This window comes from Elephantulus edwardii, unplaced genomic scaffold (assembly GCF_000299155.1).
Source record: "Elephantulus edwardii isolate Elephantulus edwardi_28Jun2011 unplaced genomic scaffold, EleEdw1.0 scaffold00033, whole genome shotgun sequence".
NCBI classification, from domain to species: Eukaryota; Metazoa; Chordata; class Mammalia; order Macroscelidea; family Macroscelididae; genus Elephantulus; species Elephantulus edwardii.
The window spans coordinates 19099674-19112782 of record NW_006399783.1 but is presented as its reverse complement, the minus strand read 5'-3'; the positions used below and the strand labels follow the sequence as shown (position 1 = coordinate 19112782).

At 41.5% G+C, this 13109-nt stretch overlaps 1 protein-coding gene across 1 annotated transcript in view; it reads right to left on the bottom strand.

Moving 5' to 3' along the window:
• Positions 1-13109, bottom strand: part of SIMC1 (SUMO-interacting motifs containing 1) — an 85034-nt gene that overhangs the window by 28097 nt on the left and 43828 nt on the right. Inside the window, exons 7-8 of the mRNA XM_006884431.1 lie at positions 8325-8479; positions 874-1026 (exon numbers count right to left, since the gene is read on the bottom strand). Of these exons, the coding sequence (XP_006884493.1) occupies positions 874-1026; positions 8325-8479 (308 nt within the window). The remainder of the gene's footprint in view (positions 1-873; positions 1027-8324; positions 8480-13109) is intronic.

Below are 13109 nucleotides of genomic sequence, written 5' to 3'. Positions count from 1 at the left end.
GTTTCTGTTGTAGCGGTTTTACTTCCATTTACCTCCCTGCCCTAAACCTTCTCGTCTATTCTTTAAAACAGCTGCTGACTTATTGGTGGCAACCTTTTCTAACAAATACTTCATGTGAAGAAGAGATCCCATTTTCAGGAAATCTGCAGTTTCTTAAGGGCATAAGCGTTATATGAAAATCAGGTTGGTTCAACTACATTATAATGTAGTATCTTTTTAAGCACAAATGTTATGTTTGAAACAATATTTTCATATATCATATTTCAACACTTTGAGTGACAGGAGATAGTAGGGTACTTGTGCAATGGTAGCCCAAGAGCTTAAACTCTGAACATTCTTGGCTCCTAAATGGCGTGACTCTCTGCTGTGCAGCCTGACCTAAGGGTGGTCTGAGCCACTGCTGCTGTAAGGTATTTAGTACTTACAGGCTCAGTTGCTGTCATCCTTCCCTAGACAGGAAGAGACAGACCTATATTCTCGAATACTAGGGGCTGTAGAACACCCACTACCCAGCATTCTCTGTTGTCATTGGGCACCTTATGCACTAAGGCACTGTCAGCCTATTGTCTCTTGGAATCCAGAAAAGGGAGGGCAGGGTCTTCTAGCTTTTGCTTTCAAATGTATAGTAATTTTGTGAAACGTGTAGTAATTTTATGAAATCTTATTAATTTAGGAAGGAATGCACCTACTTTGTTTTTCATTTAAAGCTAAGAAATTTAGTCTTTAATCAAACTAGAATAACTTTTAATCAGGATCAATTTAAGATAGAAGAGCCTGTTAATTCTGGAGAAACAATGTCCTGAAGAAGTAGTGCTTATCTCTAAAACCTCAACCCCCAACAGCTCCTGTGGAAGACAAACATCTGCTCCTTACAGCTGCGTGGTGTTCTTTGTCAAGCTGGGTTGGGCATGAGCATGGCTACTGCTGGTTTTCAAGATTCTTGTGTCTGACGAGGTTTGATTTCCACTTGTGGGCTGAGTCAGTCCATATTCGGTTACTGCTCTGACCAGCCACTTGATCACATCTCTGCAATGGGGGAGAAAAAGAAAAGGACAAGTAAGAAACGGTTTAACCTTCTGATGTGTTACAGAGTGCTCAGAATTGCAGCCTTCACTTGAATTCCTGGACCCTTACATCACCTCTGAGGAGCCAATTTGCAATATTTAAACATTTCTAATGAAAACTCCCTGCTTAATTGTAATAAGGCTAAAGGTTAATGAAAATATTGAGTACTCTTTGAGTTACAATGACTGAAAGGATTAGGAAATTATTGAAATGATTGACTAGGATGAGGACAGGAAATACTGAGGTCGAGCAGGAGTGTGTGTGGCTTATGGAGCAGGAACATCTTTGGGTAGAAAGCTGGAGAGTATGGCCACCAAAGTCCTTGGCAGCTTCTTTGTTGTGGGGAGTTGTTTTCAACCCATTGTGTAATTAAAAAAAATTATTGGTTTACATGCAAAAATCACATGTTAGACTTACAATATATTACATTTACATACAAGATAATTTGCATACAAAAATCTTAAGTATTACAATCTATTACATTTATACAGTGTGCTTCATGCCTTCCTCAATTCACATTGCTTCATATTATCATTCTCATACATTGATATGCTACCAAGCCGAAGGTGGGTGACTTTAATCTGCGGCCCTCAGGCAGGGTTCAGATTGTTTTCCTGTCAGACATTCTTCTAGATGGTATAGCACTGGTCTGTGAGTTGCTGTAAAGAAGTAACTCGTGGTTGCTGTGATGCTGAACACTGTGACAGTGATGTGCCAAACGTGGTAATGGTTACCACGGTGGACAGTGTTGGCTGGAGCTTCCTGACTAAAACAAGCCTGGAAGCAGGAGCGGCATCCACTTCTGAAATGGCTTGCCTCCGGAAATTCTATGTACAAACAGTGTTCAGGCCTTTCGTTCATAGGGTCGTTATGAGTCGTCTATGACTTGAGGGTACCTAACAACAACAACAACAACAACAACATAAATTGTTGTATTTGATTTAATTAATCTCCATTGATCCACACCCACCATTACCCAAATTTTTCAGGTCCTCACTGGGTCTTTCCTTGTTGCTTTACTTCCTTGCTTTGCCCATGAAACTCTGGGACCTTGAGGTTTCCCCCTCTTCCCCTGCCTCAGCCTCCCTCCTGTCTCCTTTCCTCCTTTGGAGTGTTGTACACATCTTACCAGTTATCCTTCTATTTTTACAATAATGATCTTATGCAGTATTTGTCTTTATGAGATTGAGTTCACTCAGCATATTGCTCTCCAGCCTCTTCCATGTTATGTACTATTTTTCAAAATCATTGCTCCTATGTGCTGCATAGTATTCCATCATGTGAATGTACCACAATTTCTCAGTCCATTCGTTGGACATTTTTGCTTTTCCATATTCTTGCTATTGTGAATAACACTGCTATGAATATCAGGGTACAAATCTCCATTTGTGTCTTGGTTCTATTTTCCTTAGGGTATATTCCTAGCAGTGGCATAGCCAGGTCATAAAGACTTTCTGTGTTCAGCTTTTTGTGAAGTTGCAAAACTGACTTCTAGAGTGGTTGTACCATTTTATAATCCCACTTCTCCACATCCTCTCTAACATTTACTGCTTTCTGTCCTATTAATCTTTGCCACTGCTAGTTTTGATTTACATCTCTCTAATTATTTGGCAGCTTCTTAATATCATTGTTGTTAGGTGTCATCAAGTCACCTACCTCTCTATGCAACTCCATGAACAACAGGTCTGATACTTGCCCTATCTTGTGCCATTCTCAGGGTCTCTGATATCTTTGAGGCCATTATTAGAGACCTAGTGTCAAATCATCTTGTTGAGAGTCTTCCTCTTTTTCTCTGACCCTTCACCTTTGCAAGAATGATGTCTTGTCCCAAGGACTGGCACCACCTAACAACAACATGTCCAAAATATGTGAGAAAAAGTTAACACCATCCTTGCCTCTAAGGAGTACTCTGGTTGCAGCACATCCATCAAGACAGATTTATTCTTTTGGTAGTCTGTGGGATATTCAGTCCTCTTCTGTGACATCACAATTCAAAGGCATTAGTTCTTCTGTCATCTTTATTCATTACATAACTATCACATGCATAGGAAGTAACTGGAAAAAAGCATGACTTAGATAAGGCATAATACAGTCTTTACACTGACATCCTTGCTCTTTAGCACTTTGGACAGGTCTTTGACAGAAGATTTTCCTAAGGAATTGGCAGTCAAAGAAGAATTTCATGAAACAACACATGAGCAAGAGCCTATGGTGATGAAAGAAGTTCAGGCTGTTTTGAAGGAAATGGCAAAAAATAAGGCCCCAGGAATAGATGGTATACCAATTGATGTATTTCAGCTAACAGATGCTTGCCCTGGACATGCTCACCAAGTTGTGCCAAGAAATCTGGAGAACAACCACTTGGCCAACTGACTGGAAGAGATCTATATTTGTTCCCATTCGAAAGAAAGGTGACCCAACAGAGTGTGGAAACTATAGAACGATCTCATTGATTTCACATGCAAGCAAGATTCTACTGAAGATTATCCAAAAACAACTGGAACAGCACATCAGCAGAGAACTACCAGAAGTCCAGGCTGGGTTTAGAAGGGGTCGTGGTACTAGGGATATTGTAGCTGATGTTAGATGGATCTTAGCTGAAAGCAGGGAATACCAGAGGAATGTCTATTTGTGTTTCATTGATTATGCAAAGGCGTTTGAGTGGATCATAACAAACTGTGGCTGACTCCAAGAAGAATGGGAATCCCAGAACACTTCATCATGCTAATGAGAAACCTATACTTGGACCAGGGGGCAATCATCAGAAAAGAGCAAGGGAATACTACCTGATTCAAAATTGGGAAGGGTGTATGCCAGGGATGTGTCCTATCTCCATACCTTTCAACCTGTATGCAGAACAGATTATTCAGGAGGCTGGGCTCTATGAGGAGAAATGTGGGCTCAAGATTGGTGGAAGATTCATCCACAATCTGCGTTATGTAGATGACACAACCCTGTTTGCTGAAACTGAGGAGAACCTGAAGCGCCTGCTGCAGAGTGTCAAGGACTGCAGCCTACAATATGGATTGAGGCTCAATGTCAAGAAGACAAAGATTCTCACCACTGGACCAATTGGCAGCATCAGGATGGATGGTGAAGAGATAGAGATTGTACACAGCTTTAGTTTGCTTGGCTCCATACTCAACAGTCTTGGCACCAGCAGCCAGGAATTTAAAAGGCACATTGCCATGGGAAAGTCTGCTGTTAGGGACCTCTCCAAAGTACTGAAGAGCAGTGGTGTCTCTCTGGAGACTAAGGTGCGTCTGATACAGGCCATGGTCTTCGCAATCACCTGTTAATGCATTAGAATTGGACAATGACCAAGGAGGATAGAAGGAGAATTGATGCCTTTGAGCTGTGGTGCTGGAGAAGAGTATTGAAAATACCATGGACTGCTAGGAAAACAAACATATTCATCTGGAAAGGGTTAAGCCGGGTGGCTCCTTGGAGGCAAGGATTCTGAGGCTCCATCTAACATACTTTGGACATGTTGTGAGGAGAGACCAGTCCTTGGAGAAGGACATCATGTTTGGAAGGGTGGAGGGGCAGCGCAGGAGGGGAAGGCCCTCTATGAGGTGGATTGATTCAGTGACTGTGGTAATCGGGATGGGTGTGTTAGAGACAGTGCGCCTGGCACAGGACGGAGCAGAGTTTAGAGCTGTTGTACATAGGGTCACTTTGAGTCACAAGTGACTCGACAGCACATAACAACAAACAACAACAACGCATCTTTTGGTTTCTTTAAAAAATTTTTTTTAATTGTGATTTTAATGAAGGCTTACAGAAAGGTTGAATTTTCATCACTCATTGCTACACATTTTCCTTCTTCCCACTTCCTTCCTCCTCCTCTAGTCCATTTTGCAGTGTACCTCTTTTTCTAGATTGTTTTCATAAATATAATGCCAAATCATACATTACTTTCAGACATCTGTTCCCCTCATCTGTTTCAATGCAGTGTTTATTATCTATTCCTATTCTTCCCTCAATCCCCCATGTCAGTGATATTTTATAACAGCGGTGTTATGCAGCATTTGTCCTATTGTGACTGAGGTATTACACTCGGCATAATGTCTTCCAGGCTCACCCATGTCGTATAGTGTTTCATGAGGTCACTATTTTTCAATGCTTCATAATATTCCATTGTGTGACTCTAACACAGTTTATTATCCATTAATTTATTGATGGGCATCTGGGCTGCATCCATCTCTTTGCTATCATGAATAATGAAGCAGTAAACACAGTTGTGCATACATCTGTTTGAGTTGTGGCTCTGGCTTCTTTAGGGTATATTCCCATTAGTGGAAATGCTGAATCAATGGTATTTTTTTCAGGATGTAAAAATTTTTATTTGCATATTTAAAAAATTGTACATTCCAAGAATTGAAATCATGTGAACAACAACAAAAAATGTCACTCTGATTAAACTGCATTTAATACCCTCAGGACACCTTGGACAACCTTTGCTTTTTACCCTATATTTTCTCCACTGTCATCCCATCCAGCTCCTTTCTTCACCAGTATGCAAGGTCTTTTCCTTCCCTGCCAGCCATACAGGCTAACGGGAACAGCAGGCACCACCTTCAGCTGTCAGTAGTTCCATATTTTTGGATGTGAAAGAGGCAGCAGTCATTTAAACTTGATCCAATCTCTTTGCATCTTACAAAGTTAAATAGTTGGAAGAAGGGAATAAGAAGGCAGTGCTTGTGGTACCGTGCACATCGAGGGTGCCACCTCATTATTATTCATCTGTTTCTTTTCCTGTTCAATTGTTGGTTTTTAAAAAAATTTTTTTTCTCTACAAACTCTCTTATAAATGTACTGAAATTATGTTAATAATGAACAGAGCTCAGGTATTTTGTGCAAAGCTTACTCTGAGTCATATTCAACTCGACAACACTTAACCACTGCTAAATGAGACTTGTGCTGTTATATCTGGAGGAATATTCTTCTACTTCGCACAACTCTTTGTCAATGTGCTGTGTGAAGTAACCTGGATTTACTGTGCTGAACCTTGTGCCATGGGCCAAATACCAGAATGGTTTCCCATTGTGGACAGTGCTTGGTGGAGCTCCCATTGTAAAACAGGTTTGGAAGCAGGAGTGGCACCCACTTCCTAAACCACATGCCTCTGGAAACTCTATGAACTCAGAGAAATGATGGTATTATGGAAAGGCATTAGGTCTTTTGTTCATAGAGTCACTATGAGTTGACCTCGACTCGACGGCAATTAACAACAATAACAACTTTTTTTTCAATTGTTTCTTTTGAAGGCAGTGGATTTTTCTCTTGCACTTCTGTCTTCCTCAGACTGCCACCAAGTCACAAATGGTATTTCTATTTCCTACTTCTTGAGAAAGCACCAAACTGCCTTCCATAGTGGCTGTACCACTTCACATTCCCACCAGCAGTGAATAAGGGTCTCAATATTTCCACAACCTTGTCAGCATTTGTTGCTTGCTGTCCTGCTGAACTTTACTATTTATTGTTGCTGGGGTGAGTGAGATGATATCTCATTGCTGTTTTGACATCTTTTGATTTCTTGACTTCTGTTGCCATGGATGCTTGACTGTGGATCTACGTAAGATAACATAATGGACAACTTCAGTCTTTTCTTCATCTATCACAATGTTGTCTACTGGTCCAGTGGAGAGCACCTTTGTTTTCTTGATGTTGAAGTATAATACATATTGAAGGCTGTAGTTTTTGATTTTCTATAGCAAGTGTTTCAAGTCTTCTTCACTTTCTGCAAACAAAGTTGTATAATCTGTATAATGTAAGTTGTTGATGAGTCTTCCTTTAATTCTCATGCCACATTCTTCACAGAGTTCAGGTTCTTGAATGAATAGAGTAAGGATACAACCTTGACTTGTCTCATTAGTAGCAGAACCAGCCGGGGCAAACTTCATGGGTGGGACTGGAGTGCACGTTTACTCTAGCACTTATTCTGCACATCAGTCTTCAATGTAATGAAGCTGTAATTTATTCTGACTACCAGAGACACTATTTCTGAACTTCTTTTTGGTATGGTAGGAGTGACTGTGTATTTCTTTTCTTTTTTTAAATTTATTATTAATTTCGATGAAAATTTACAGAGACTTTGGGTTTCCATTCATTCACTGTTGCACTTGTGACTGTGTATTTCTAAGGGAGCTCTGGTGGCATAGTCTGCAGGGAGTTGTGCTGCCATCTCAAAGGGGGCACATGTTTGCTTCTTCGAATCCACCAGCAACTGCCCAGGAAAAAGATGGGCAATCTCCTCTGTGATTTACAACTCCTAAAAATCTGCCCCATTGTTCTCCCCCAGTGGCTGCCAGGGTCGAATGGCTGACCTGTAGTTAGCAAGTGAGCACTACTTACTCACTGTACCACCACTCAAATTGGCCCTGAAAGAATGTTCAAGCATGTTATGAACATGTTGTTGCTGTTGTTAAGTGCCGTTGAGTCGCAGGCGACTCATAGCGACCCTATGAAGGAGAGTCCTCGACGCTTGGGTGCCTTTCATCCTCTCCAGGTTCATAGGGTTTCCGGAGGCAAGCTATTACGGAAGTGGATGCCACTCCTCCTTCCACTGTATGAACATAGGGAAATACAAATTTAAGTGAAGAATTTCAAAGCTAAAGAAAGTATTAAGAAAGGGTGGTGTTATATTATGCTAGCAAGAGCCATTTCTAAAACCAGCAAGGTGTGTGGTTGTAAGTGGAAAACTCCAGCCTGAGATCTCCAGCCTAAAAATTACATTTTTTTTCCCTTGGTACAAGGACAGAATAGTTCTTTGGTCTTAAGTTTTCGGAAAGCTCTGATTCAAAGTCTATAAAGAGTGCATGATTACTTTTTATTGTTTATCTGGTGAGTCTATTGTAACACCACTATTCAGAAACTAAGAGGGAGATGTCAAAGTCTAAAACATATTTACCTTGAATTAATTCTGAGGAGTGAAAAGAAAGCTAGGTTCATAAAAACTGTAGAAACTTTTATATAAATTAAACTTGTCCACTTTGATACACCAAGTTGTATTCCACCAGAAATAAACCAAAGGAACGCTGGTGGTCTCGAAAGAAAGATTACTGAAATGACCGTGCCAAAGTATAGTTGGTGCAGAAAAGTAGGGTTTTTTGGTGGGACTATATACAATTTTAACTTGTTACACAATCTAGAGACTGGAAAATCTCCTCCATCTGACACTCTCTGCCTTCTGAAGAGAAACTGGACACACAGCTTCCACTCAGGAGCTGCCCACCAGGGTTCAGGTGGCTGCTTACCTGACATTATGAGGCTGCTTGTCACAGGACAGCACAGTGCTTGCTATGGACTGCTGAAGGTGCTGCCGTTGCCTCCTCAAGACCTGCTGGAAGTCATCTTCGAGCGTCTGTACTACGTAACGCAGAAAAAGGACTCGCCCTGGCAGATTCTGTCCCTGTAGGGAGAAAGAATAAGACGTTAGTTTTCTTTCTGGAGGAAGGTCAGTATGTATTAGCTTGCATAAATACTAAGTCCAAGAGAAGGCCACAAGTCAGCAAGTGTGGCTTGGCTGTACTTGAAAGAAAGGTCCTGGGAGAGTGTAGGCAGGCTGGGAGGTGATTGAAAAAGGGCAAGCTGGGTAATGGCTCAAAGACCCTGAAAGCTTGGAGTTCCTGGATATGAACGGTTAACATGTGAGTGGTTAATGTGTTTGGCTGCTAACCAAAATACTGGGTGGGGATGTGAGTCCATCCAGTGACATCCTGAGAAAGCCCTGGCTACCTCTGGAGGATCAGTCATGAAAAGCCCTCAGCACAATCTCTCTGACACACAGCCATGAGTTGGCATCAACTTGGTGGCAGCTGACTTGACCAGAGATTTTGAAGTAATTTTCTTTTCCTATTCCTTAATGTGTTTCCTATTCCCTAATCTCTCTCAGTGAGCAGCACTCCCTGTCCCTCAATCATAAGAAGCTCTCCACAACTAGTAAGATACAAGAAGTCCAAAATAAATTACTTCAAAGATACAGACTTCTGCAGATAATGAACATTTCCTAAGGGACCTATTACCACCAGAAAGGAAAAAAAAAAGAGCCAAGAGTGGAAGGCATACTTTGGGAGGTCCCTACACTGGGAGACTCCTAGAACCAGGAGACCCAGGGAGAGAAGCCTCCTGTTGGAGCTGGAGCACCGATTCCAGACTTCTTAGCCACTTGTCTGTCAGTTTACCATATTGTGGTTGCTTATGTGTTGCTGTGATGACAAAAGCTTTGCACACCAGATTCCAAATACTGCAGGGTCACCCATGATGAACAAATTTCAGGAGATCTTCCAGATTATAGAAAAACAGGAAGAATGGTTAGCTATCTATTCTCAAATAATTGGCCTGCAAAAACTTTGTGGATACAATCAAATGGATTGAGAAATTGTGGTACATTCACATAATGGAACACTACGCAGCACACAAGAGCAATGATTTTGTAAATCACTGCCAAATTTGGGAAGGACTGGAGAGCATTATGCTAAGTGAACTAACTCAGTCCCATAAGGACAAATACAGTAAGAGACCATTATTGTAGAACATGTATGAGGATCTAAGGGGGAGAGGGTGGGAGTAGAGGGGTGAGGATGGCTGGGGGTGGGGTGTGGTTACTCATAGGACTGCACAATTTGATAGGGGTGGGTAAAGGAAATGGGAAAGATCTGGTGTGAAAAGCAATGTATGTGAAAAACGTAAGTAAACCAGTTATTGTTGTTGTTATGTGCTATCAAGTTGCCTGAGAGTCATAGCGACACTACGTACAGCAGCTCTGAACCCTGCTTTATGCTGTGCCAATTTGATTGTCTCTGACACACCCATCCCCATTACCCCAGTCACTGAATCAATCCATCTCATCAAGGGTCTTCCTCTCCTGCACTGTCCCTCCACCCTCCCAAGCATGATGACCCTCTCCAAGGACTGGTCCCTCATTGCAACATGTACAAAGTATGTCATACAGAACCTCAGAATTCTTGCCTCCATGGAGCAGCCTGGTTTCACCCTCTAGGAACCTGTTTGTTCTCCTAGAAGTCCATGTACTTTATTTTAAATTAAAAAACCAACACAGCTTTGTGGATAGTAACACAGCACTGTCTGATACACTGCTGGAGCATGAGCTGCTCAGGCGAAGGCATGCAAAATATGATGAGGGAAGAGCTGCTGCCTCAAGGAGAGTTGACGTTGATGACATGGACAGGGTAAAGCTTTCTGTGCCTTCATCTGCTGATATGACATGACTCCAAATGAGAAGGAACAGATAATGCACTAATTGGAACATGAAATACAAATCTAGGAAAATGGGAAGCTTAGGAAAAAGGAAATGGAACTTAAAAAAGATCAATACTCTAGGTATTAGTGAGCTGAAATGGAGCTGTACTGGCTATTTTTAACAGGAGAGTCACAGGATCTATTATTTTTTTTCCCCCCGAATTAACAAAGTTTATTTCGAGTTCGAACCCGGGCTCCCGCGTGCTGACACGGCAGCATCCACCCGAGAGCCGGATCTATTATTTTTGGGAATGAAAAAATAAAGAAAAATGTCATCCTACTATCATGAAGTTCAATGCTGCACGGTGTAGCATAACATACATATACATACAAAGAGGATCTGTTATGACCCTTATTTAAATTTATGCACCCCAACTGCAGCCAAAGGTGAAAAATCTGGGTCATTTTGACTGAGCAACTCTAGTGACAGGAGTTGAAGTAGTAGCAGCTCATCAGTAGTGTCCCATGTCCCTCCTCTTCCCTCCTCTCATGGACTTCTTGGGACCTTTTCACTCCACAGTCCCTTTCCCACCATGTTCCAAAAACAAGAGAAAATTCTTTGGAGAAGCCCAGCAAGAAGAAGAAGGACATGCAGGAAAAGGAAGGAATTCTGCCTGAGAGAGCAGAGGAGGCAAAGCTAATAATGGCCAAATATCTAAGCCTATGATGAAAACCTGGAGGCTCTGACTTCCTCATAAAGAGGCTCCAGAAGGGGCAGAAGTACTACATGCACAAAGCCAAGATGAAGGCTAACAGCTGTCAGCTGGTCCTATCTGTATCCCACAGAATCTGCCTCAGAGAAGTCCTCACTTGTCTGTCACCAGCTAGCTTACAGGGCTGCTTAGAGCTTCTGTTAGATCTTAAGAAATTGTTCCCTTTGGGCATCTTGTATTGACTTCTGCACCTTCCTGCTTTTGCAGTCCTGGTTAAGGTGGTAGCTCAGGGGTGGGCTGGAGAGGCAGATCCCCCTGTCTGGGAGTGCCCCAATGTATGGAGCCCCTTGAACTGAGAAGCAAGAACTTGAACTTATCTTGTTTTCTCTTTTTTCCCCAATAATTGTTGGAAGAAAATGAAATTTTGAAGGTGGAGTTGAGAGAATGGAGGCTTGAGAGATGTGAATTAGGTATTGGAGTTAAGACAAAATTCCTCACTATCTTCCCTCTTAACCATGTGGCTGGTGTAGAGTAAGTATCAGGGAGAGGAAAAAGGGTGGACTAAAGATGAGAGGTTTCAATTTAGCTCTGTAGGAAATGCCTTGTTTGCTGGGATGTGGCTGGGGTCCTGGTATAAGAGGAAAGAAACTGTCCATCTGGATAGGAGAGATGCAAACAGCTCCTCTGGTTCTGCAGAGAAAGCTGAGACTCAAGGTTAACTTGTTCATGAAAACACACTGTCCTCTTGAATCAGATTTGCTTTGGAGAGGGCAGCCAGTTCAGTGAACCCTACAGAACCCAAGGGCCTTTTTCAGTATTTGAAGGAAAAAAGGATAAGATGAAGAAATTGAAGACTATTATCTTCTGCAGTCTCGAATTTATCAAGTATGCACTCAAGATGTATTGATAATTATTGGAGATTGGAATTAAAAACTTGGGTACTGCATCTAACATGATACAGCTGCACCAACAACTGACAGCTGATAAATGACATTTGACAACCAACAACTTCAGGATGCAGGCTCCTGACCAATCTCTGTTCACCAACCTCTGTGACCACATGCATCGTCCTACGCCACCCACAACTATGACTGTGAACCCTATGGTTCTTCCTCCTCCCCTCACCCTAGTTTCTGTGAAACCTTCCAGCAAATCACAGAAACCAAAGGCATAGATCAGAGTGGAAGGTCTGAAGGGAGGAGGAATAATTAACATCAGATATAATGAAGGGCTACAGAAGATTAGAGATTTAGAACATTGCCAACCTTCACCTTCTAGGAACTAGTCTTGTTTGAATCATTGTATAAGAAATTATTCATGCAATTGTCTTTTGGTTCTGTGATTAAGTTGCTGGAAAATAGTAACTTAGTAGTAGAAATGATGCTGGAGGATGCATGACAGATTTTTTTTATGCTCAATGACTTATTCATTGAAAATACCTTTCTTCAGCAACATAAACAGCAACTACACATGTGGACCTCACTGGATGGAACACACAGGAATCCAGCCGACTATATCTGTGGAGAAAGATGATGGAGAAGCTCAATATTTTCAGTCAGAACAAGGATAGAGGCTGACTGTGTAATGGACCATCAAGTGCTCATATGTAAATCCATGTTGAAGGTGAAGAAAATGAAAACAAATCCACAAAATTCAACCTATGATCGTGAGTACATCTCAGTTGAATTTAGAGATCATGTCAAGAGTAGATTTGACACACAGAGCACTTAATGACCTAGACAAGTTGTGGGATTCCATCAAGTACATCATAGAAGAAAAAGGTAAAAGGTCATTAAGAAGATAGGAATAAAAAGATAAGACTAAAGGCATAGTAGAAGAAGTCTGGTGTAGAATGTAGTGAAGCTAAAGTTAAGGGAAGAAATGATAAGAGAGCTAGATGGCTCCAGAAGATAACATATTGCATGGAAGAGCTTGCTTGGCATTTCTCTAGTTGAAAACTCAAAAAACTCATTGTCATCAAGTCAGAACCAACTCACAGCTGACTTTCCAGTGGGTTTTTCAGAGGCTATATATCCCCTACAGAACAATCTCACTGATTTCACATGCAAGCAAGATTTTACTGAAGATTATCCAAAAACGACTGGAACAGCACATCAACAGAGAACT